The 18,370-nt window shown below is 38.9% G+C and overlaps 3 protein-coding genes across 7 annotated transcripts; 1 reads left to right on the top strand and 2 right to left on the bottom strand.

The window, feature by feature from the left end:
- The first annotated feature begins 749 nt into the window (after window positions 1-749).
- spdya (speedy/RINGO cell cycle regulator family member A) lies at window positions 750-13,908 on the top strand. Of its 2 annotated transcripts, none has more exons than XM_042214086.1 (7): window positions 750-856; window positions 11,339-11,600; window positions 11,691-11,749; window positions 11,830-11,915; window positions 12,059-12,230; window positions 12,452-12,662; window positions 13,274-13,908. In XM_042214086.1, exons 2-7 carry the CDS (start codon window positions 11,387-11,389, stop codon window positions 13,330-13,332), a joined length of 801 nt encoding a protein of 266 aa, XP_042070020.1. In that variant the 5' UTR covers window positions 750-856; window positions 11,339-11,386; the 3' UTR covers window positions 13,333-13,908. The 2 variants fall into 2 exon arrangements, with proteins under 2 accessions (XP_042070020.1, XP_005947292.1); XM_005947230.2 differs by lacking the exon at window positions 750-856 and adding an exon at window positions 10,553-10,719.
- On the bottom strand, window positions 4,187-9,833 carry pcare1 (photoreceptor cilium actin regulator 1). The gene is made up of 2 exons (XM_005947237.2): window positions 6,129-9,833; window positions 4,187-5,165 (listed from the first exon to the last, which is right to left on the bottom strand). Exons 1-2 carry the CDS (start codon window positions 9,458-9,460, stop codon window positions 5,042-5,044), a joined length of 3,456 nt encoding a protein of 1,151 aa, XP_005947299.1. The 5' UTR covers window positions 9,461-9,833; the 3' UTR covers window positions 4,187-5,041.
- A 22-nt stretch (window positions 13,909-13,930) lies between the features above and the next one.
- Window positions 13,931-17,630, bottom strand: trmt61b (tRNA methyltransferase 61B). 4 transcript variants are annotated; one of them, XM_005947234.3, is made up of 8 exons: window positions 17,526-17,630; window positions 16,591-17,443; window positions 16,395-16,497; window positions 15,263-15,453; window positions 15,046-15,137; window positions 14,278-14,480; window positions 14,113-14,202; window positions 13,931-14,020 (listed from the first exon to the last, which is right to left on the bottom strand). In XM_005947234.3, the coding sequence occupies exons 2-8, from the start codon at window positions 17,341-17,343 to the stop codon at window positions 13,986-13,988; spliced, it is 1,467 nt and encodes a 488-aa protein (XP_005947296.1). In that variant the 5' UTR covers window positions 17,344-17,443; window positions 17,526-17,630; the 3' UTR covers window positions 13,931-13,985. The 4 variants fall into 4 exon arrangements, with proteins under 4 accessions (XP_005947296.1, XP_005947294.1, XP_042070019.1 ...); XM_005947232.2 differs by having other exon boundaries at window positions 16,591-17,414; window positions 17,526-17,620; XM_042214085.1 differs by having other exon boundaries at window positions 14,113-14,199; window positions 16,591-17,414; window positions 17,526-17,620.
- Between the last annotated feature and the right edge of the window lie 740 nt (window positions 17,631-18,370).

The raw sequence follows: 18,370 nt of genomic DNA, 5'->3' as shown, positions 1-18,370 counted from the left end.
ATGCTTTTAATGGATGCTGTTTAGCTACAGCTTCATTATTTACATTTATACTGTTCAAAAGCTATAAGGAAATTAATAAACTTCATTTTGTATCCCTGACATGAACTTAAATGGTAAATTTACTGTGTTTAAAGAAAATTTACCAGGGTTTCTTAAAGGTCTAGTGTATTCTTCATCTCTTGACTTTGAGATACTATTTAGGAATTGTTAAAATGTATCATATCAACTGATATAACACCATCCTGAGAGTCTGGAACCAGCTAATCAGGTATAGCCTGAAGCTTATCCCAGCTATTATAGGGCGAGAGACAGACAACCATTCACACCTATGGGCATTTTGGAATCACCAATTAACATATCCCCACTAAGTGCACTGTGGACTGTGGGAGGAAGCTAGAGTACGTGAAGACAATCTGGGCAGACACTGGAAGAACATGCAAATTCCACATAGAAAGGCTCTGGACAAGTAGTGCAGTCAAACTAAGGACCTTGCTGTGAGCTAAAAGTGCTAACCACTGCACCACTGCGTTGCCATTTCCTTAAATCTACATTCATTTTTATGCGCAGCAGAAGGCAATGACTCTGCAAAAAGAAGCCGCTGGATGACAAAATGACCTAAAGACCTTAGCAGAAACATCTGGTTAGTTTATATTTTTAGTCACTAGTTTTAAATCTTATTGAATGCAAAATGGTGTTTATTATGTAAATTCTGATTTCTTTTAGAATCTAAAGAAGGAGTAACAACTGAAAGGAGTAACTACTGACTGAGCGTTCAGTGTTTCTCAGCCAGATTCACCCAAGACAGCAAAAACATTCAACACAAGGTGTACAGAGTGGATCTACAAACCACTGAATGGTATTTTAGATTTTTTTTATATACAGAGTATGTTCACAGAGTTCCTGATAGTAGTTTTAAGGAAAGTGGGTGTCTTGGTTGCATGAGGAGATTTATTCATTTTGCATGTTGATTTCAAAAGCTGTCTTTAAAGAAAGAAAGATCAGAGTGGGATTATTATTCATAATTCACACAGACATTAGGACAGTTAGACTCCCACCACTTGTTTTATATCATCCTCCTTCAGCATTATTTTTTGGCAATAAGCAATAAGTCAAGGCCACATGAGGTCGTTTTATGACAATGCTTCACTGTAAAAGCCATGTAAAATGTAAAAGCCAGGGAATACACAATAGCATACATCAAATCAACAGCAGTATTAAACTATACCATATTTTCACTGATCCCTATTGTCTTATCGGATATTAGTTTATTTGTATTATTAGGCATCATTTATACACAAAGCTGGTGGGTGCATTGCTACATTATTTGAAATAAATCTTACATAAAAGAGTAACACAGCATATATCTAAAAGCACTGTGTCTCACTTTCTGAGGGATTACTGAAAGATTCATTGGAGTAGGACAATGAAGACTAAGAGGATATAAACAACACCATTATGAATAAATCAACTATTCTTATGTCAGTGTTTGCTTATCAACATGAAGATTGTTTTATTTAGTCTATATCCTTTGGTATAATCTGCAAATTTGTATTCAAGTCCCTTCAGAGAGGCGGGAATGAATTGGATGTAGCACATTTATCACAGTCCTCTGTGTTCTCTGTATATTTTCTCTACTGGGAAATTATGCTTCAGAGACTGTATAAGTCATTCATTGTATTGTCTAACACATTAGAGCATTCACTGATAACTCATAATCTAAGCAAAACAAACAATGGGGAGATTATGCTTCCATCTGTGTCTTTGAATCATAACCAGTTTCCACTTGATTGCACAGGAAGTGCAGCCTGATGGGAGATAGATTGTGAGGCGAGATGCTCCTCTGGTGGAGAACAGATGTCATTGCAGGCATGACTTCATGTAGCCTGTCCTTGATAGCAAGTGAGAGGACAGAGAGCTACTAATCCACCAATCAGATTACTGCAGCTCGTTAAAGAGAACATTTCCTTTAGTAAAGTGTAAAGAAAATGATTATTACACAGACATATGCAGTGGCCCTTTGTACTGTTTAAACATAACTTTAATTTGGATATTTTACATCAGTTATTTTCTATATCTACTAAAGAAAAAACAGAATTGTAGATTTTGTGTTACTGCCCAAGATTTTATAAAACAGTAAAAAAAATGTACATCCTATAACAATGTTTGAGAATAATTGATCTTAGTAATATAGAAATATATTATAATACAGTAATTCAATTTTATAGATATTCTATTTTATACTGTGCTGTAAAATCAAACGTCTTTAATGTATATTCCCCACTCACCCTGTAACCATTCGTTTACGCTTTTTGCCAATTTTCAAACAAACAAGTCATTACATTAGCCTTGAAGACCTTCGTGGATGTAAGATGAATATTAATGGATTGTTGACATGACCCCATGTTACACCCCTTCAAAGTCTTATCAGAAAATTGTAAAAATCTTAAAATGTTTCAATCATGAAAAAAAACATACATGGAATTGCACTCAACAGCCATTTCATTAGTTAAGTCCTGATTAAACCCTTTTTTGGTCTCAGTTCTTTGTGGCATAAAATCACCAAGGGACCGCAGACATTCTGCAGAGATTTTAGAATAATACAGTTCCTGCTGATTTGCTGGCTGCACATCCATGAGTTTCCACCACATTCTAAGGTTGCTCTGTTATATTGAGATCTGGTAAGGCCATTTGAGTACAGTGAGCTCATTGTCATGTTGAAGAAAACGGCTTGAGATGATCTGAGCTTTGTGACATGCTGCAATATCCTGCTATAAACACCCATCACTGTGGTAATGATGATCGGATGTGCAACAACAATACTTGGGAAAGCTATGGTGTTTAAACAATGCTCAGTTGGTACTAATAATAATATAATATAATATAATATAATATAATATAATATAATATAATATAATATAATATAATATAATATAATATAATATAATATAATATAATATAATATAATATAATATAATAAAGAAAACATCTCAACCTCAATTTTCTGTTCTAAGCTGTCAGTCACTCTGCTGCTGTGGCTCATCTGCTTCAAGGTTCGATGTATTGTGCATTCAGAGATGCTCTTCCATATACAGTACCTTGATTGCAGTGAGTGGTTATTTGAACTACTGCCTCCTCTACTTTAATTTACAAGGCATTTCTCCCACTCGCTGAACTCAAAGCAAAATCAGTTTTCTTGGGTATATACTGACATATATACATATACATTACATACATATACAGTATGTAACTTTTATACCATCTCTACTTACATTTTAGCAATTGTATGCTGTGCTGTACAAGTCAAGCCTGTTTACTGTGTATAGCATTGCAAAGCAACACTGAAGATAACAAAGCCTAAATAAAAAAACATATTTTTAAAAAAAGACAGATTTCTGAAAGAAGCCACAGTTTCACTTGAGGTTGGTTTTAAGAAAATCGTGACATTATTTTAACCAGATTCATGAGGTCATTACCTGGATTACTTTCGCTTGCTGCACTTTGCTCATGCTTGTTTCAGTCCAGTTAGATTGTGGAGGCTGGATGAAGCACACAAATACGACAAGGACAATATTTTCTTAAAAGATCATTAAAAGACCATTTCTACAGGATGCTTGTATGCTAAATGTAAATGAAATGAACGTGTTGCAATGAAAGAAAAAACAACAAAAAAAACCTTCTGACTCATGGATGGAAAAATAAATGTCTATACATTTTTTTTTCTTGTGGTTCCCATCTGTGTTTTTTCCCTCAACATTAAAATAGGCTGTTTTTTTCCTGATGAGATATGATTACAAAAGTATACAAAAAGTATTCTTTCCCTATTCTCTTTTCTTTTATCCTTATATGAAAGCTTTACTTAATTATCAGTTAAGAAAACAGAGGTTTTTTTTCAGTAAAGGTATAGGTTCCATTTCTAGCCAGGATTATGGAAAAAGAGAAAAACGTGTAGGGGAAAATAGGACATTTTTAATAGCTAATTTGGCATTTTTAGTTTTCTAAAGTGTTAACATACATAGAAGAAAAACTAAATATACATTGTAGTTACAATGTAACTACAATGTATATTTAGTATATAGTTACTGGGGAAGAAATATGTAGCATTCGATTTATCTTTTTTCTCATTATTTTGAGAACTTGATTTAACATTCTTTAATAATAAAAATATGAAGCTGGAATCTTGAAATCTCCTGATAATTAGAAAGTAATTCATAACTATAAGAAAAGATTTGTAACTTGTTGATCTTTTCTGAATACAGTGAGGATTAATGTAATAGATGCCGAGAGTGTAAGACGCTGTAACGTTAGGTCCAACCATTTCTCTTATTCTTAGTTGCATTCCCATTAAGTTCACCAGGTCGCAACTTCTACTTTTCCATTAATTACAGGACATTAATTAAAAATTACACATAAACATAATTTGCCCCCTAAAGATAAAATGCTGGCATCACCACTGTGAGCAAAATAGCATAATGATGTTAGCAAGAAATACAGTATCCTAAGTCATTTTCAGGGATCATGAAACACCTAAATGCAGCATTATGACAGTTGTTATTGATAGTACATGCAAAGTTGGGATGGAATTATTTTTATTACAAAACAATAAAAAATAAAAGACAGAATAATAATACTACAGTTTAAAAAAAAACATGAACATACTTTTTATTTATGAATTTTGATGCCGAAATGAACTTAAGGTAAATTTGTGAATACTTTGTGATTAAATACCAAAAACTTAGTCATTAGTGGGAAGACAATCTATAAAAAAAGAGGAAGACTAAATTGTGATGTAAACATGAAGCTCAGGAGCATGTTTTTTTTTTCAGATACAGTGCAGACATGAATGCAGTGAAAAACACCAATGAAAGAATTACAACTAATAAAACCTGAAATACATATAATTATAAACAATGTGGAGGTGTGTTACAGCAGAAAAGTGGATAGAATTAGCTCTTCCTCTCTTCCAAGTGGAATAAACAGCATCGACTTAAATCCTCAGTAAGGCCTGCTAATCCATAATCCTCCTGGCTCTGCATTGGCCCCTTTAGTCCTTGTGCAAGGCACGTCCAACAACACACAGGTCTGGGTGTGATGCAGAGCGTGTTGTCGTTCTGAGGTCTGATTGGCTACCCCATGAGTCATCATCTCTGGTTGGTTCATAGTTTAGCCTAAAAGAAAGAACAGAAAATGTTGTCATTAGCAATTAGGTAACTGGGCCAGGTGAGTCCGAGTCACTTGGTGCAATACTGACTCGTGAAGTACGAGAGATTAAATGTTTTATATAAATCTAACGTAATACAGTAATAACAGCAGGGGAAAGTCAGTGGGAGGTTGGAGAGTAGCATTAAGTACAGAGAGTTATTTGTTGCATAATGTATCGTGAGAATGAGCTTCTGTTTGAGAGACACCTACAATGTAAGCATTTTTTATATTTAATATAATTACTCTTTAAGTGATAATGTGGCCTAAGAGTGGCATCACTTCATATCAGAAAATCTCTATGAACTGAAAAATAAGTCTACCAAAAAAGACAAAAACTCTGTCATTATATATATTGCTGCTTAATTTTCTTTGTAGCAGTTTCTATCTGAATCACCAAAATCTGCAATGCTTGTGAATCTTTGGTCATGTCTAACTTTTCCTGACGGTTACAGAATTAGACAGACCATCATTTAACTTGAATAAAAAGCTGTCCCTTTACATGGATTAGGTAAAAGCCACGATTTAGAAAAGTGCATATCCTCCAAAAACATTCAAAATAGGGAACATTGTTTCAAGGTGTGGGACAGGAGGACAAAGAAAAGAAATCCTGTGCAGTTCCTTTTAAAAAAGGAAATCTTGTCACCCTGCTTTTATTATATTGTGATATTCAAAAATCTTTTAATTGCTTCCCAAGTGGACCCCATGCCACTTAATTGTTATGTATGTTATTAATACTGTTTTCTTTCCAAAACCATAACCAAGTAGGTGTTTTTAAAATAAAATAGGGTAGCTCCTACCAAAGAGGAGCATTTGTCCAGAATTTCTCTCAGAACGTTATATAAATTTAAGGTAAAAAAAAAACAAACAAAAAAACAAACAAAAGTCATGAATAATCATTTAAGAGAAGTACAAATGTGGTAAAATCTCACCCCTGTGAATATATCGCTGGTTCACTCCCACAAGTCTCAGCCACTGAGATGCGTTGTGATTGTTGTGGCAGACTTAGACTCTGCCTCCGGTCTGAATGGCTACGTCTGATAAAGGGTCGTGGCCCATGGACAGATGCAGGAGTCCTCCCACGTGTCTCAAAAGTATGTAAGAGGAATGAAACTTTGGTTGAGGTCCATGCTTGCGGGGGCTTGCTTACTGAACAAGGCTGGGCTTCAAACATGGACAGAGAAACTGGACAGAAGACTGAACGTGCATTACTAATTGTCCTAGTACTTGATGAGTCTTCACTGCTATTTTCCCTTGACCATCTTTGTACTTTTGGCGAAGCTGGGGGAGATGGTGCTTTGAAAGGGTATGAAGCGACTGAGTTTGAGCTCGAAATGTTCTGCTTTGATACGGGTGGGCTGGGGAGTCTCCTCTGAAGAGCAGGTGGTGTAGGAAGTGTTCTGTTAAGAGAGGGGCTAGATGAAGAGGGTGGAGTAGGCTGATTTTTGAAATTGTGGGGACTGGGAAGTCTTCGATGTAAGCTGCTTGGAGTAGAAGGTGTGGAAGGCAACATTCGCCCTCTAGACACAGGTGGGGTGGCAGGTGTTTGGCTAGTCTCTACCGAAGCAGGCACAGAAGATGCTGTGGTGTTGGATCCAGGCACTGAAATGTTACCATCATCTTGTATGTCTCTCAATTCTGTTTGAGTGACACACGGTCCTACGTAACTTGTTGACAATTTCTCTGACTGAGAGTTTGAAGAGGGTTTTAGTTGTATGTTCTTTCTGAGTTGCTGATATAAGGAATCCTTTTTGATTTCCGAATCTGGTTGATTGACCTTAGACAGAGGAAATGTCTCTTGTTGTTCCACTCTAACAGGGGAAATGTGTTTGGAGGTTTGTGGTAAGCCTCCTTTGCTTGGCAGTACCATCACTGACTGAACTGAGGCCTTCAATCGTTGTGATATTAAACCCCTTTTCAACAAAGGTGATCTTCCTACTTTTGTTGCACCATCTGCTGCTACACTAGTTGATGTACTCTGAGCGCTTTCAAAGGAATTGTCCAATAATACTTCCATTGCTGGTGGAGGAAGACTATCCAGGTCTAAATCTGTTTTCTCACATGTTGTAGATTCAGACCTACAGCTAGTTATCCCAGCAGTCAGCACAGCTTCTACATTTCCTAAACCGGGTAACACTGGAACACCACATTTTCGCACACCTTTGAGAGGCCCCAGGACTTTGGGACCTTCTAGTTCCTCTATTCCTTGACTGAATGTATCAATCAGTTTTTTGACTGAATTCCTACCTCTGTGAAGGCCAGAAGATGGTTGGGGTGATAAAGGGGGGCTAGGAGGTGGAGTGGCTTTTATAAGACCCTTGGGTATATTCTTGTCTTTTTGTTTATCATCATCAACTTCACTGGTTGCCTCCTGTTTTTTACTATTGGACTTTGTAGGACTTGCCTTGTCTTTAGGTGGTTGGGGGTTGTTTTTCTTTTCTAATGAAGGCTGTCTCTGATTTATTGCTGGAGATTGTGCTGGTGAGTTTCCTTGGTTTCGTTTTAAAGGATCAGTCCTTGTTTTTCTTTCTTCTTTGCTTTTATTTATGCTCTGCAATCTCCGGTTTAAATCTTTCTGGGTCCTTTCTAGTTCAAGAAGAGTAGGATCTTCCCCTTTGCTCCGAAGGGAATCTGCTGACCGGGAACGCTGACCCCTGTTCACCGGGGTCTTTTTCACTTGTGCCTTTCGTACAGCTGCTGCTGTTTGAGGCCTCCTTGGAGATCGTACCTCATCATCTGTCCAATCCTGTGTGCTAGTTTTTGTGCTCGCTGATGCCTTTGTTTTAGAACTAGGGTTTTGTGACGATACAAACTGTATCCTACCACTTATTGCATTTTTCATTTTCATAGTCATTTCTACATTTTGAGGATTTTCTATCCTCTTTGGGGGTAAACGTCGAGGTTCTTGTAGCTTACAGTCTACAGGAGAACAATTAAATTGCTTTTGAACTGCTTCTTGGATATCTCCTATATCTCTGTCCACCTCATCATAATCATTGACATCCTCTTCCCCGTACTCTGTGGAGACAGATCCGAGCAATGAGTCTCTTTGGTCATTAGCCATTATGGTACATGTAGAACCTAGTGAGTTGAGTGAGGTAAGGGACACACTAGGACTTATTTGACCCCGAAGCTTTCTCCTTGACACTCTTCGCAGAGGACTGACAGGAGTAGCTCTATTTGTCCCGGTAGACTCACAACTCTCTCGTCTTTGGCGTCTCTCAGATCCAGCAAGGGATTCATTCTCAGCCCCAATTCCACTGTCCTCACTAAAGAGAGCTGAATCCTCTGGCCCAGGCTTGTGCAGAGAGGCCATTTCAATGCGGGATAAGAGTTGCATTAACCTACTCTCTGTTGCACGTTTGACTTTAAGTTTCTCCTCTAAAAGCTCTGAAACGGAGGCAAAATACTCCACTGCTTCTTCTAAAGCACAGTCCCCAATTCTTCCAACAGTCTGGCTCACATTTCTCATTCTCTGTGTGGTGTACTGAAGCAGCTGCTGCAACAAATCCGGTGGGGGTTCGATATTGGGAGAGCCAGACTTCAGAGGGGTAGAGGATGAGAGATTTTTCATTTGGCTTGGCCAAGCAAGATGTTCGCCATTTTCTTTTAAAAAATTTTCTCCCTCCTCCACCATGTCTTCTAGTCCCTGAATTATTTCCTCGTAACGTAGAGCCATGAAGGCAACCATAGGCTGAACAGAAACCTGAGTTTCAGCTGCTTGTTCTAAGAGTCCAAGCAAAACATCATATTTGTTTATGCTAGGATTCAAAAAGGCATACGCAGCTTGGTGAGCTTTTACCAAGGGTTCTGGAAAGTCCACTTTGTGCTCTTCAGATAGCTTGTCTTTGTCTTTCTTTTTAAGAACTTTTGCACCTTTGGCATTTTTCTTTGGTTTCCTGTTAAGCCTTTTGTCTGCCACATCCTGTTTGTCATTGTGTTTCTCTTTCCTCTGTGATACTGTGCTTTTTTCTGTTGCTTGATTCCCCAGCTTATCAATGTTAACTGCTTCCATATTCACTTGCTCAGTATCAAGCCTCTTTTTCTGTGGTGTCATGTGTGACTCTTTCTGAAGTAACTGGGTTTGTCCACCTGTCTTCTTTTCCTTTGTAGCTCCATTTGTAGCTCCAGATGAAACATGATTTTCCTCATCTTCAAACTGTGGATCTCTGGGGTTGTCTTGAGGTGCAGGGGGTAGCATTCTCCCCTTCCTCATAGCACCCAGAGTGCCAAAATTGTTACCTTTAGATGGTGAGCAACCCATTTCTGCTGTACAGGGTGTTTTTTTCTCTCTTCTCCCTGGATAACACTAATACAGACAGTGCAGTAAATTGTGTAAAAAAAATAGCAAAGATTCTTAGCCACCAGCTGTCATTTTCAGATGGCTAATGTCGTTGACTCATTGAGTAAGATCCCTTTCCGCAAGTAGACTGCCAAAACAAAACGTGGATAAATCCATTTTACAAATTGCTTCCAACTGTCACAGACAGACAGAATAAATCCACAGTTTGGTGGCCATGTTTAATAAAATTTCCTTGGAGCATGTTCGGAAAAAAAACATCCCTCTGCACCTTATGAAGGACAAGCAGCTGAAAGGATTAGTGAGTCTTTCAGTGAACTCCTCAGCCTGCACATATGTCACGTTAAGTCATATAAAACTCACCTACTTCTAAGAACTTAAGCTCATTTGGGTAATGAAGGCTGGCTTCAGGTGGGTTTTTTATAGCCTGCAAAACAATACATCCTAATTTAGCCAATAGAAAAAAACAGAAAGAAAAACACAGCATTTTGTTTTCATCAGAATTAGAAAATGTGCTACACTGATTCTATTTTATCCACATTTGACAACATTAAATCAAATATAGTTGCGTATTACACATCTTTCCTTCACCCCCTTTCTTAAACAATCAAATGAAGTGAGAACAAACCACCAAAACTAACTACTACACTAAATAAATAAAGTAATAGTAAATAAAGTTCATGATTTACTCCTTTGTGATTTTGCCTCCTACAAATTAACTTGCAAAAGTTTCCCTTATATAAGATCAGTTATCCCCAACGTAAAATAATCATTTGTTACAGCACCTTGAATGTAACTCAAACACAATAAACAACCACAATACACAGAAAAATAGCATAAATAAGTAGATTGGTAGCCTTTGTTGTCTATTTCAACAAAATAAAATGAAATATAACAAAACAAATATCTCATTAAGAGAAAAAGTCATTAGAAACTGATATGTGATTTTTACACTCTAAGTGCTTGGTGTGTTTTTAATATAGTATTCTTCATATTTACATTGTCTGGCTTGTTAATAATAACTCCACACAGAGATCGCCATAAGCAAAGAAAACGTGGCGCCAGTGCGTGCTCGTCCTCGCGCGCAGGTGCACCGCTGGCACAGATCTCGAAGCGCGCTCCAGAAACTGCCAGAGCTGCCAACAGCAAACTACTATCTCGTCTGGTCAGCGTCCTGCAGCGACTGCTCTATACTCACTTTCATCCTATAAAACGTGTTGCTGGTTAGTATGAGAGTTAAGCTTCTCATAAGAACAATACTTATTTAATTTTTTAGCGTCTCTTTGTGCCGCTAAAAACAGTCGTCACTTAAATTGAGTGATTTTTTTTTTTTTTTTTTAGTCAGTTTTCTAGCTAGCTGATAGCTCGTGTTGCTGAAGAGCTGCGGGCTTTCTCTTTCTTTTACTGCCTATTGTTAATGACGTACAGATAACCTGCCTAACTTTAAACACTTTAAACTTATTCGGAAAAATTCATTATTAAATAATGTTCCCATTTTTCTACGCGGTAATCCAAATCATTTAGGGAAATTAAGCATACGTGTCATTCTAGTTTTGCTTTAGTCACGCTCGTGAAAGTTCGTATTGATAGAGACACTATAGCAGACCCCTCCCCAAGGCCTTAGTTAAAGTAGTTTTTGAGATAATTTAATTTTTACATTGCCTCTTGAAAAATGTCTGAAAAGAGAGAAACATTTAGCTCTTTAAATGTGTCTTGAGGGCAAATGATGGTAAGAAACTCGAATTTGGCACAATTTAGTGGACCCCTTTGACCCCCCCTCCAAAAAAAGTGACAGTCTATAGTGATGATGCTCACTGCTCATACTTTTTCTCTCATTTGCAGTGATAACCAACCAGAGGACTCCTTTCTGCAGATGATTCAAGCTGAAGCATGATGAAAACTCCTCCCTCTGTTACCCTTCGGGTCAAACGCAAAAATGTTCGCCCAATCAGAAGAAACCTCAGCCTCAGCAGACACCATGGTCAAAACACCCGGGGTGTGGTGTGGAGTATCCAGTCAAACCAGGGTGACCTGTATTTTACCAAAGTGCCTCAGTCAACTGTTGTCCAGCGGCAGGAAATGGCAGCATATTTCCGTCTTTTTGGTAGATAGATCTAACAAGAAAGCAGGATGCGCTCAAGAAAATGTGAAATTTGGTTTAAATTCTCATATATTAACATCTCTTTGTCTACAGAGGATGACCTGATAAAAGACTTTCTAAGGGTGGATGGTTGCTATAAATTGACAGACAAGGTAAAGTTATTACTTTGATGAAAGCTACAAAACTTTGTTATGCTTTAAAGTGACACCATCTTTTCCCTCTATTTCATCAGTACCTCCTAGCCATGACCTTTGTGTACTTCAAAAGGGCCTGCTTCACTAGTACTGAATACACCAGAAAGAATTTTTTCATTGCACTGTAAGTTCAGAGAAAAGCCTGAAAATCCTGCTTCTGTATTATATTCTGTCATGAAAAGGAAACTTTGTTTGCTTCTGCTTTTATATGTGATATTTCTTGGCAAACCTACAGCCCTGAACTCGGCTTTCGCTCTCCTCCTGTAGGTATCTTGCCAACACCATGGAGGAGGATGAGGAGGAGAGCAAGTATGAAATTTTTCCGTGGGCACTGGGCAAGAACTGGAAAAAACTGTTTCCCCGCTTCCTTGAGCAGCGAGACAAGCTGTGGGCTCGCATAGAGTACAGAGCTGCTGTCAGCAGGCGCTGCTGTGAAGAGGTACACACAAGTATAATTGCCTGAGGAGACTGATAAATGGTGCTTCTCTGGGAATTTTTAAGGGTCTTGTTTTTGCTGCGCAGTGCCATTTTTATTGCTTGGGTTTAATGCCAGACATTCCATCTCTAGTGTCTGTGAGTGTGTTTTGCAGTGATGTGATTTATTTATTTTGTTATTTTTTTCTGTTTGAGCTGTATTTATTTCTTCGACCTGTCTTCCAGGTGATGGCCATTGTGTCCTCTCATTTCGTGTGGCAGCGGCAGCGTTCCGATCACCATGGCGGTGCCCAGCGGCAGTATAATGATGGCGACCGTGTCCATTTTCCCCGTGGGCCCTATGCCTCACCTGTGTCCTGTTCCTTATGTAAGCGTGACACCAGAATAGGCCACACCTCCTCCCTCCAGAGGCTCAGCTGTGCAAATCCCAAAGGAGGTACCAAGTATATATAACTAATGCTGGTGTCTCTGTTTACTGTGTGGTTTATAGTGTAAAGAGCTGGTCAGTATAGGATGCCCAGTTAAGTTTAAAACCAACGTTCAAGAAGCCCTGCAATCCAAACTGCAGAAATAATTTCCTCTTCAACAAAAACGCATAATGTTAGTATTTTTTGCACTTGAACCTATTGTCCCACTAAGTGGATTAGTGGGATCATTCACTCACTCATCCAAATAACTGAATTCAGATGTTCCAATCACTTCTATTGCTACAGCTGCATAAAATCAATAGCCCCAGGCATGCAGACTGCTTCTATAAACATTTGTGAAAGAATGGGTCACTCTCAGGAGCTCGGTGAAGTAGTACTGTGATAGGCTGCCACCTGTGCAACAAGTCCAGCTGTGAAGTTTCCTCGCTACTAAATATTATATAGTCAACTTTTAGTGGCTTTATAACAAAGTGGAAACGACTGGGAACGACAGCAACTCCGCCACAATATAAGGAACACAGGACACGTATTTACAGTGCTCGTAGGTATACAGATAAAGCTCTGCAGTTAAGATTTAAACTCATACCTAACTACATGTTTCCATCTTTTTTTTTCTTAGGGAATGACTCTTCCTGCAAGTCGACATTGAACACCTTCATGGACTGGATTAATGAGTAGAGCATCAGCGACTTCCTGTTTAAATCAACCAAGCAGTTAATGCTTCCTTTACTGGATTTAATAGCACTTTTACTCTGAAGTAAAAGTCTGAATCCCCAGTTTGTCAGTCGCCTCAAAAGTTAACAAGGTACTCACAAGATATTTGAAGTACAAGTGACAACGATGAGCTTATGTCATTTAAAACAAGCAAGTTGGCTGTTTGTGGGCACAAAACCCCAAAAGATTGTTAGTGTGAAACCTAGATTTGCTTAAAATGTTGTTGGTATTTATTTATTTATTTAACTTATTTGTGGACTCTGTCACATACTATTTTTCACAGGTGTAAATGAGTTAAGCACTGGATGCTGTCAGTTACACAGAAGGGTTTGTTTGTAGTTTGTATTGGTGTTGTGTTGCCAGTGTGCTGTTTGATGATCCAAGACTTTTGAATTTTCATAGTCTTCATTGCAACCTGCTTCAGTACACTAAACTGTTCTGTTGCTCTTTACTCACACACAGATTCTGTATATTCACTATGCCACAGAGCCATTTTCACTAAGAAGGCAAATTTTGCATTAAAGGACAAATCAGTTTTGACTTTTTATTATCTTCTTTAAGACCGTTTATTTGATGTGTAACAATCTGTGTTCAGAGTTCCCCCACAGGTAGAAATGTTACTGCACACACTTCCTCAGTTTCACCAGGAAAGCTGAAAAAAGGCAAAAATTACACATTTAATATTTTTAATTATATCATCATACAATAACTGATACTGGGACTAGATGCGTGGTAACATCTGACCTGTGTGGCTCATTTGTTCAGGGTGAGGTCGAGCAATGTAAGGGATACTCCCAAAAGGTGGGTCGGGGTCTTCCTCTGTGGTCAGGTCTTCTGAAATGACAATCAAACTTGAGTGGAAATACTCAAGGGGACTCTGTGAGACTCTGCCGTGTTACTTTTAATCACCTTTGTCACTCTCCTCTGATGCCTCGGCGTCCTGACTTAGGTTTTCATCCAGGATTTGGGCTTTCTTGTTGCAGTATCGTCCATCCTTCTGAAGGGCTGGAGCCACCACCCATTCCCGGAGTGGAAGCTCTATGACGCGTTCACACAGTAAAGGGAGTGTTGAACATCGAACTCCTTCCAGCAGGTCGGTGACTTGAGTTATGCTGTGGTATATAGACACAGTTAACGGAGCAGAAAAGACCAATAATTTTTTTTAATTTCTGAAAGGTTCTTTTTTCTCTCATGGCACAGAAGCTGTAGCGTATTTGGTCTCTAATAAATTAGCTAATGTGTGCTGGAAATACTAGCAGGTTAGCTTTGGTACCTTCAGACAGATCAAGGCGGGCTGTTTTCTCCTGTGTCTCTATTCTTTGTGCCAAGCTAACATTCTCCTGGTTCTGACTTGATATGAAACATACCGATATAACAATAGTAGTATTGTCTTCATCTAATTTCAGCCAAGAGAAAAGTGTTTCGCTTCAGAAAGCAAATAGCTGTTTCCAATGGGCCCTTCTTGTGCTAAGGCCAGTTTCACAGCTAAACTATAGAAATCTGGATCTACAACAATTTTTTCTTCTTTTGCAAGTTTTCCACTTCTCTAGAAAATGTAACCAAGCAGTTGTCGGGTAATATTACATAGTGACGAAAAAAATGTCTAAATCTGCTGGGGTGAGAGGAATAAACTACATTTAGTTTATAAGTAGAAAATGACACGGTCGAGCTTCATACTTGGCGAGGTAGACAGCACATACAGCTCCAGGGTGGAGATGTGGAATCACAGTGGGTAAAACCAGGTGAGGGTTGATCAGATCAAGAGCAACCTGCAGTAGAAATTATCCACTTGATAATCAGATCTACGTCTAACCAATGATGTGTTCAGGTGGTGTTGTACTGATAGAAGGACAAAAAATGTTACAAATGAGGAACATTTCAACCCGACACTGACCGCATGAAATCCCCGACCAGCAAGGAGCGAAGAGGCTGTGCAGAGGTCAGCCTTGTGAAACTGGATGTTATCGGGCCACTCCTCCCCTCGTCGCAGACTCCATGATGTCCTCCAGCGGTTGTAGTTAAGCACAGCTCTCCTGTGATGATCCTCCCTGACTTCTACGCTCAGCACGCTGCCCTTAGAGCCGACTGGGGAAAACAAAAACATAATCAGGCTCCACAGCAAGCAGTTACACTTTGTCTAAATGACTTTTTCCCTGAGGAAATGTGACATCCACCACTTTCCTTCACATCACAGATTTGACTTTTATTGGTTTTCATGAAGATTAATGAGGACAGTCAGCACTTGAGAAGTTGAGTCGTTCCCTGGACAGCAGTTCAAATGGAAATTTGATCCACGCTGTTACCCTTTATCTTCGCCTTATTATAAAATCAGTTCACATTAAACTGTTCATTTAATATGTGCTTTGTGTTCATTTAATGTGTCAGTCTGCTGTAAATCTTCTATTAATTTTTACCTTATGGAAGCACAAGGCCTGTACTCACATCCCATTGTGTTTACTTCTTTTTTCTACTTTTTTAAAAAAAATTATTTTGGGGTTTTGAGCAGAAATGTACAGTTTATATCCTCTTGTGATTAGTGTAATGAATCGGCTTATTTTGCTTAAATTTGAGATGTAGCTAAATTATTTAACCATTTGAACATTTAGTCTGTTTATGTGGGGGGGATAAAAGAATTCGAATAATAACTGTAGCTTATGTTGTTGATTTATTTTAAGTAAAGCCACTTTGAATTTATAAAAACAGACACTTTTGGGAGATCATTAATTCACATTCCGGTTTGCTTTCATTTCCAAATCCCACCCTCCCCACGCCTTTCTTAGTTCTCACCTTCTCGGAACCAGACCCTCACTGAGTTCTTTGCTCACTCCAACTTCCATTCTCTTTCAAAAAATTTTGCCCAATCATATTTGAGGGTGTGGTCCCGGCTAGTGAAATTGAGTGAAATTCTTTCATTTTATCACCTGTCTGCATATCCAGATATGTCAAATGGAAGAGAAAAACAATCTGCTATCAACTTCTGTGTGTAGCTAAACTGGGAGATCGTGCTTCCATATAGGAGTTCAAACCTGCTTTTGACAGGAATAGAGACATGGCCCCTGATCCAGATCCTGACTCCAGGACACAGTCTCCCTCTGTGACGTCCATCATCATTAACATAGAAGCTGCATCCTGAGGAAAGAAAAACACTCAATAGATTATCTGTCGGAACACTGAAGCTGAAATGTAACTGTGTGCATATATCATTCATTTACTGCTCTCTACCTTAGGGTAGGCAATTGCAGGTCCCCGCTTCATACACAGCACATAATCCTCCAAACTAGCTCGCCTTATAAAGATGGGGACCCCCCGGTGAGTCTTCAGAAACAGCCCTGCTGGCTGCCCTGCAATGTCATTGTGCAGTATGACCCCCCAGCTGCTCTCCAGACGGGCCCCTGTCTGCAGCTGGAACATCTTCCTGAATTCCACGCGCTTCTTTCTGCGATACTCAGCAACAAGCAGCTCTCCACAGGTAAGCAACCTTTCCCCGGGCAGAGCCGCCCACACCTGCTTTTCCCGGTGATGAACTGAGCCGGTGTCCAACTCCTCTGCTCCAACAGGTGGACTGTGAGCCTCATGTTCAGACTTTTTAACGATATCCTCATCCCCAACTTCTACCTGCGTGCGATTTGGGACTGATCCTTGGATCTCTGCCCCCTTATCTGACTCCTGCTCTCTCAGCTGCATCACCTCAGGGCTCAATGCGTCCTGGGGCAGCAGGCCACTGATCCTCTCCAGCGGGGACAGAGGTCTCCTCTTCCTGGATGTCACCTTGGTACTCGGGCGTGAATAGTCGGAGGTGCCCTCCTTATTATCGTTACGCTTCACAGCGGCACCTGAAAAAGTTCTTGTGTCTCTGACACTTTCACTGAGATTCACAAGTAAATCCCTGTGCCGGCTGTGTCTCTGACTGGATGCCCAAATTGTCAGCGTTCTGTGCGTAAACACAAGTCTGTGGAGCGCGACTTTCAAAGCCATTGTGACATTCAAAAAAGTCACAAGGTGGAAGCTGTGGTGTCGATCCCATCCAGTAAAGAAAGCAGAAAAACCTAGAATGACACAAACACAGCGTGTAGACCTGCGGATTAAAAGCCAGAGCAAAGAAACATTAAAGGGTGCTTAAATGGAACTTACGCTGTAAAAGCTTTCAATCAGTTTACCTCCGTTTCTCGATAACCCGGCTGTTTACAGACTCAAGGAGGACACCATGCTGGACACTGACATGTGTACAACGTCACAATTAGGCGACTGCTGTAATGATTAAAATCTACCGGCAGAGGGCGATGTTGTAACTTGTATGCCTCATTCAACTATGATTTAAAAATGTAAAATAAAATGTAATTTTGTATCATCACGCCTAATTTAATATTCCAAACTTTTCGATGAATAGACTTTTTATTACGGTGTGACTTTGAACTCTTTGGATTATCTTTCAAACAGTTTCCATCGACAGTTTTCGCTCTACTTTACAAGCATGATTAATTTCACACTAAATTTCACAATAAAAATGTTTTCAACAACAGGAGATTTATTTAAATGGAGAACAAGAATCATTTTAATGAATAGAAAAGTTGAACTTACGTTAACAATTTTGTTTTATTTGGAAAAAAAATTTATTCACAAATGTAGGTTTGTCAATGATGTGTATGGAAATTTGTTTCTGCCACGAGAGGATGCAATCCATAACTTGATATTTGGAGTTGGGTATCTCAAAATTTCAAGTTTATAAGTCACACAGATGCGTGATCAGCACTACTTGATAAGTTATTTAAAGCTGTTTAGTCTAAAATGAAGCAGCCCACAAATTATTCTCTTAAAAACTAATTAAAATTTTATTTTTAGTTTAGCTCTGACCCCTTTTACTGGTTTATTGCTTTGTACAAGTTGAATCTATTTTGGGTTTTTATCTTTGAATTTACTTATTATATATTAGCCTGTGTTATTGGTCGGAGCGAAATAATCTACCATTTGTTGTTAGTTTTTGAATACACATGATGTTCAGCAC

Source organism: Haplochromis burtoni, unplaced genomic scaffold, assembly GCF_018398535.1.
Source record: "Haplochromis burtoni strain Fernald_Lab_line unplaced genomic scaffold, NCSU_Asbu1 Contig_515, whole genome shotgun sequence".
Classification (NCBI taxonomy): Eukaryota; Metazoa; Chordata; class Actinopteri; order Cichliformes; family Cichlidae; genus Haplochromis; species Haplochromis burtoni.
This window is presented reverse-complemented; position numbering and strand designations above follow the sequence as displayed.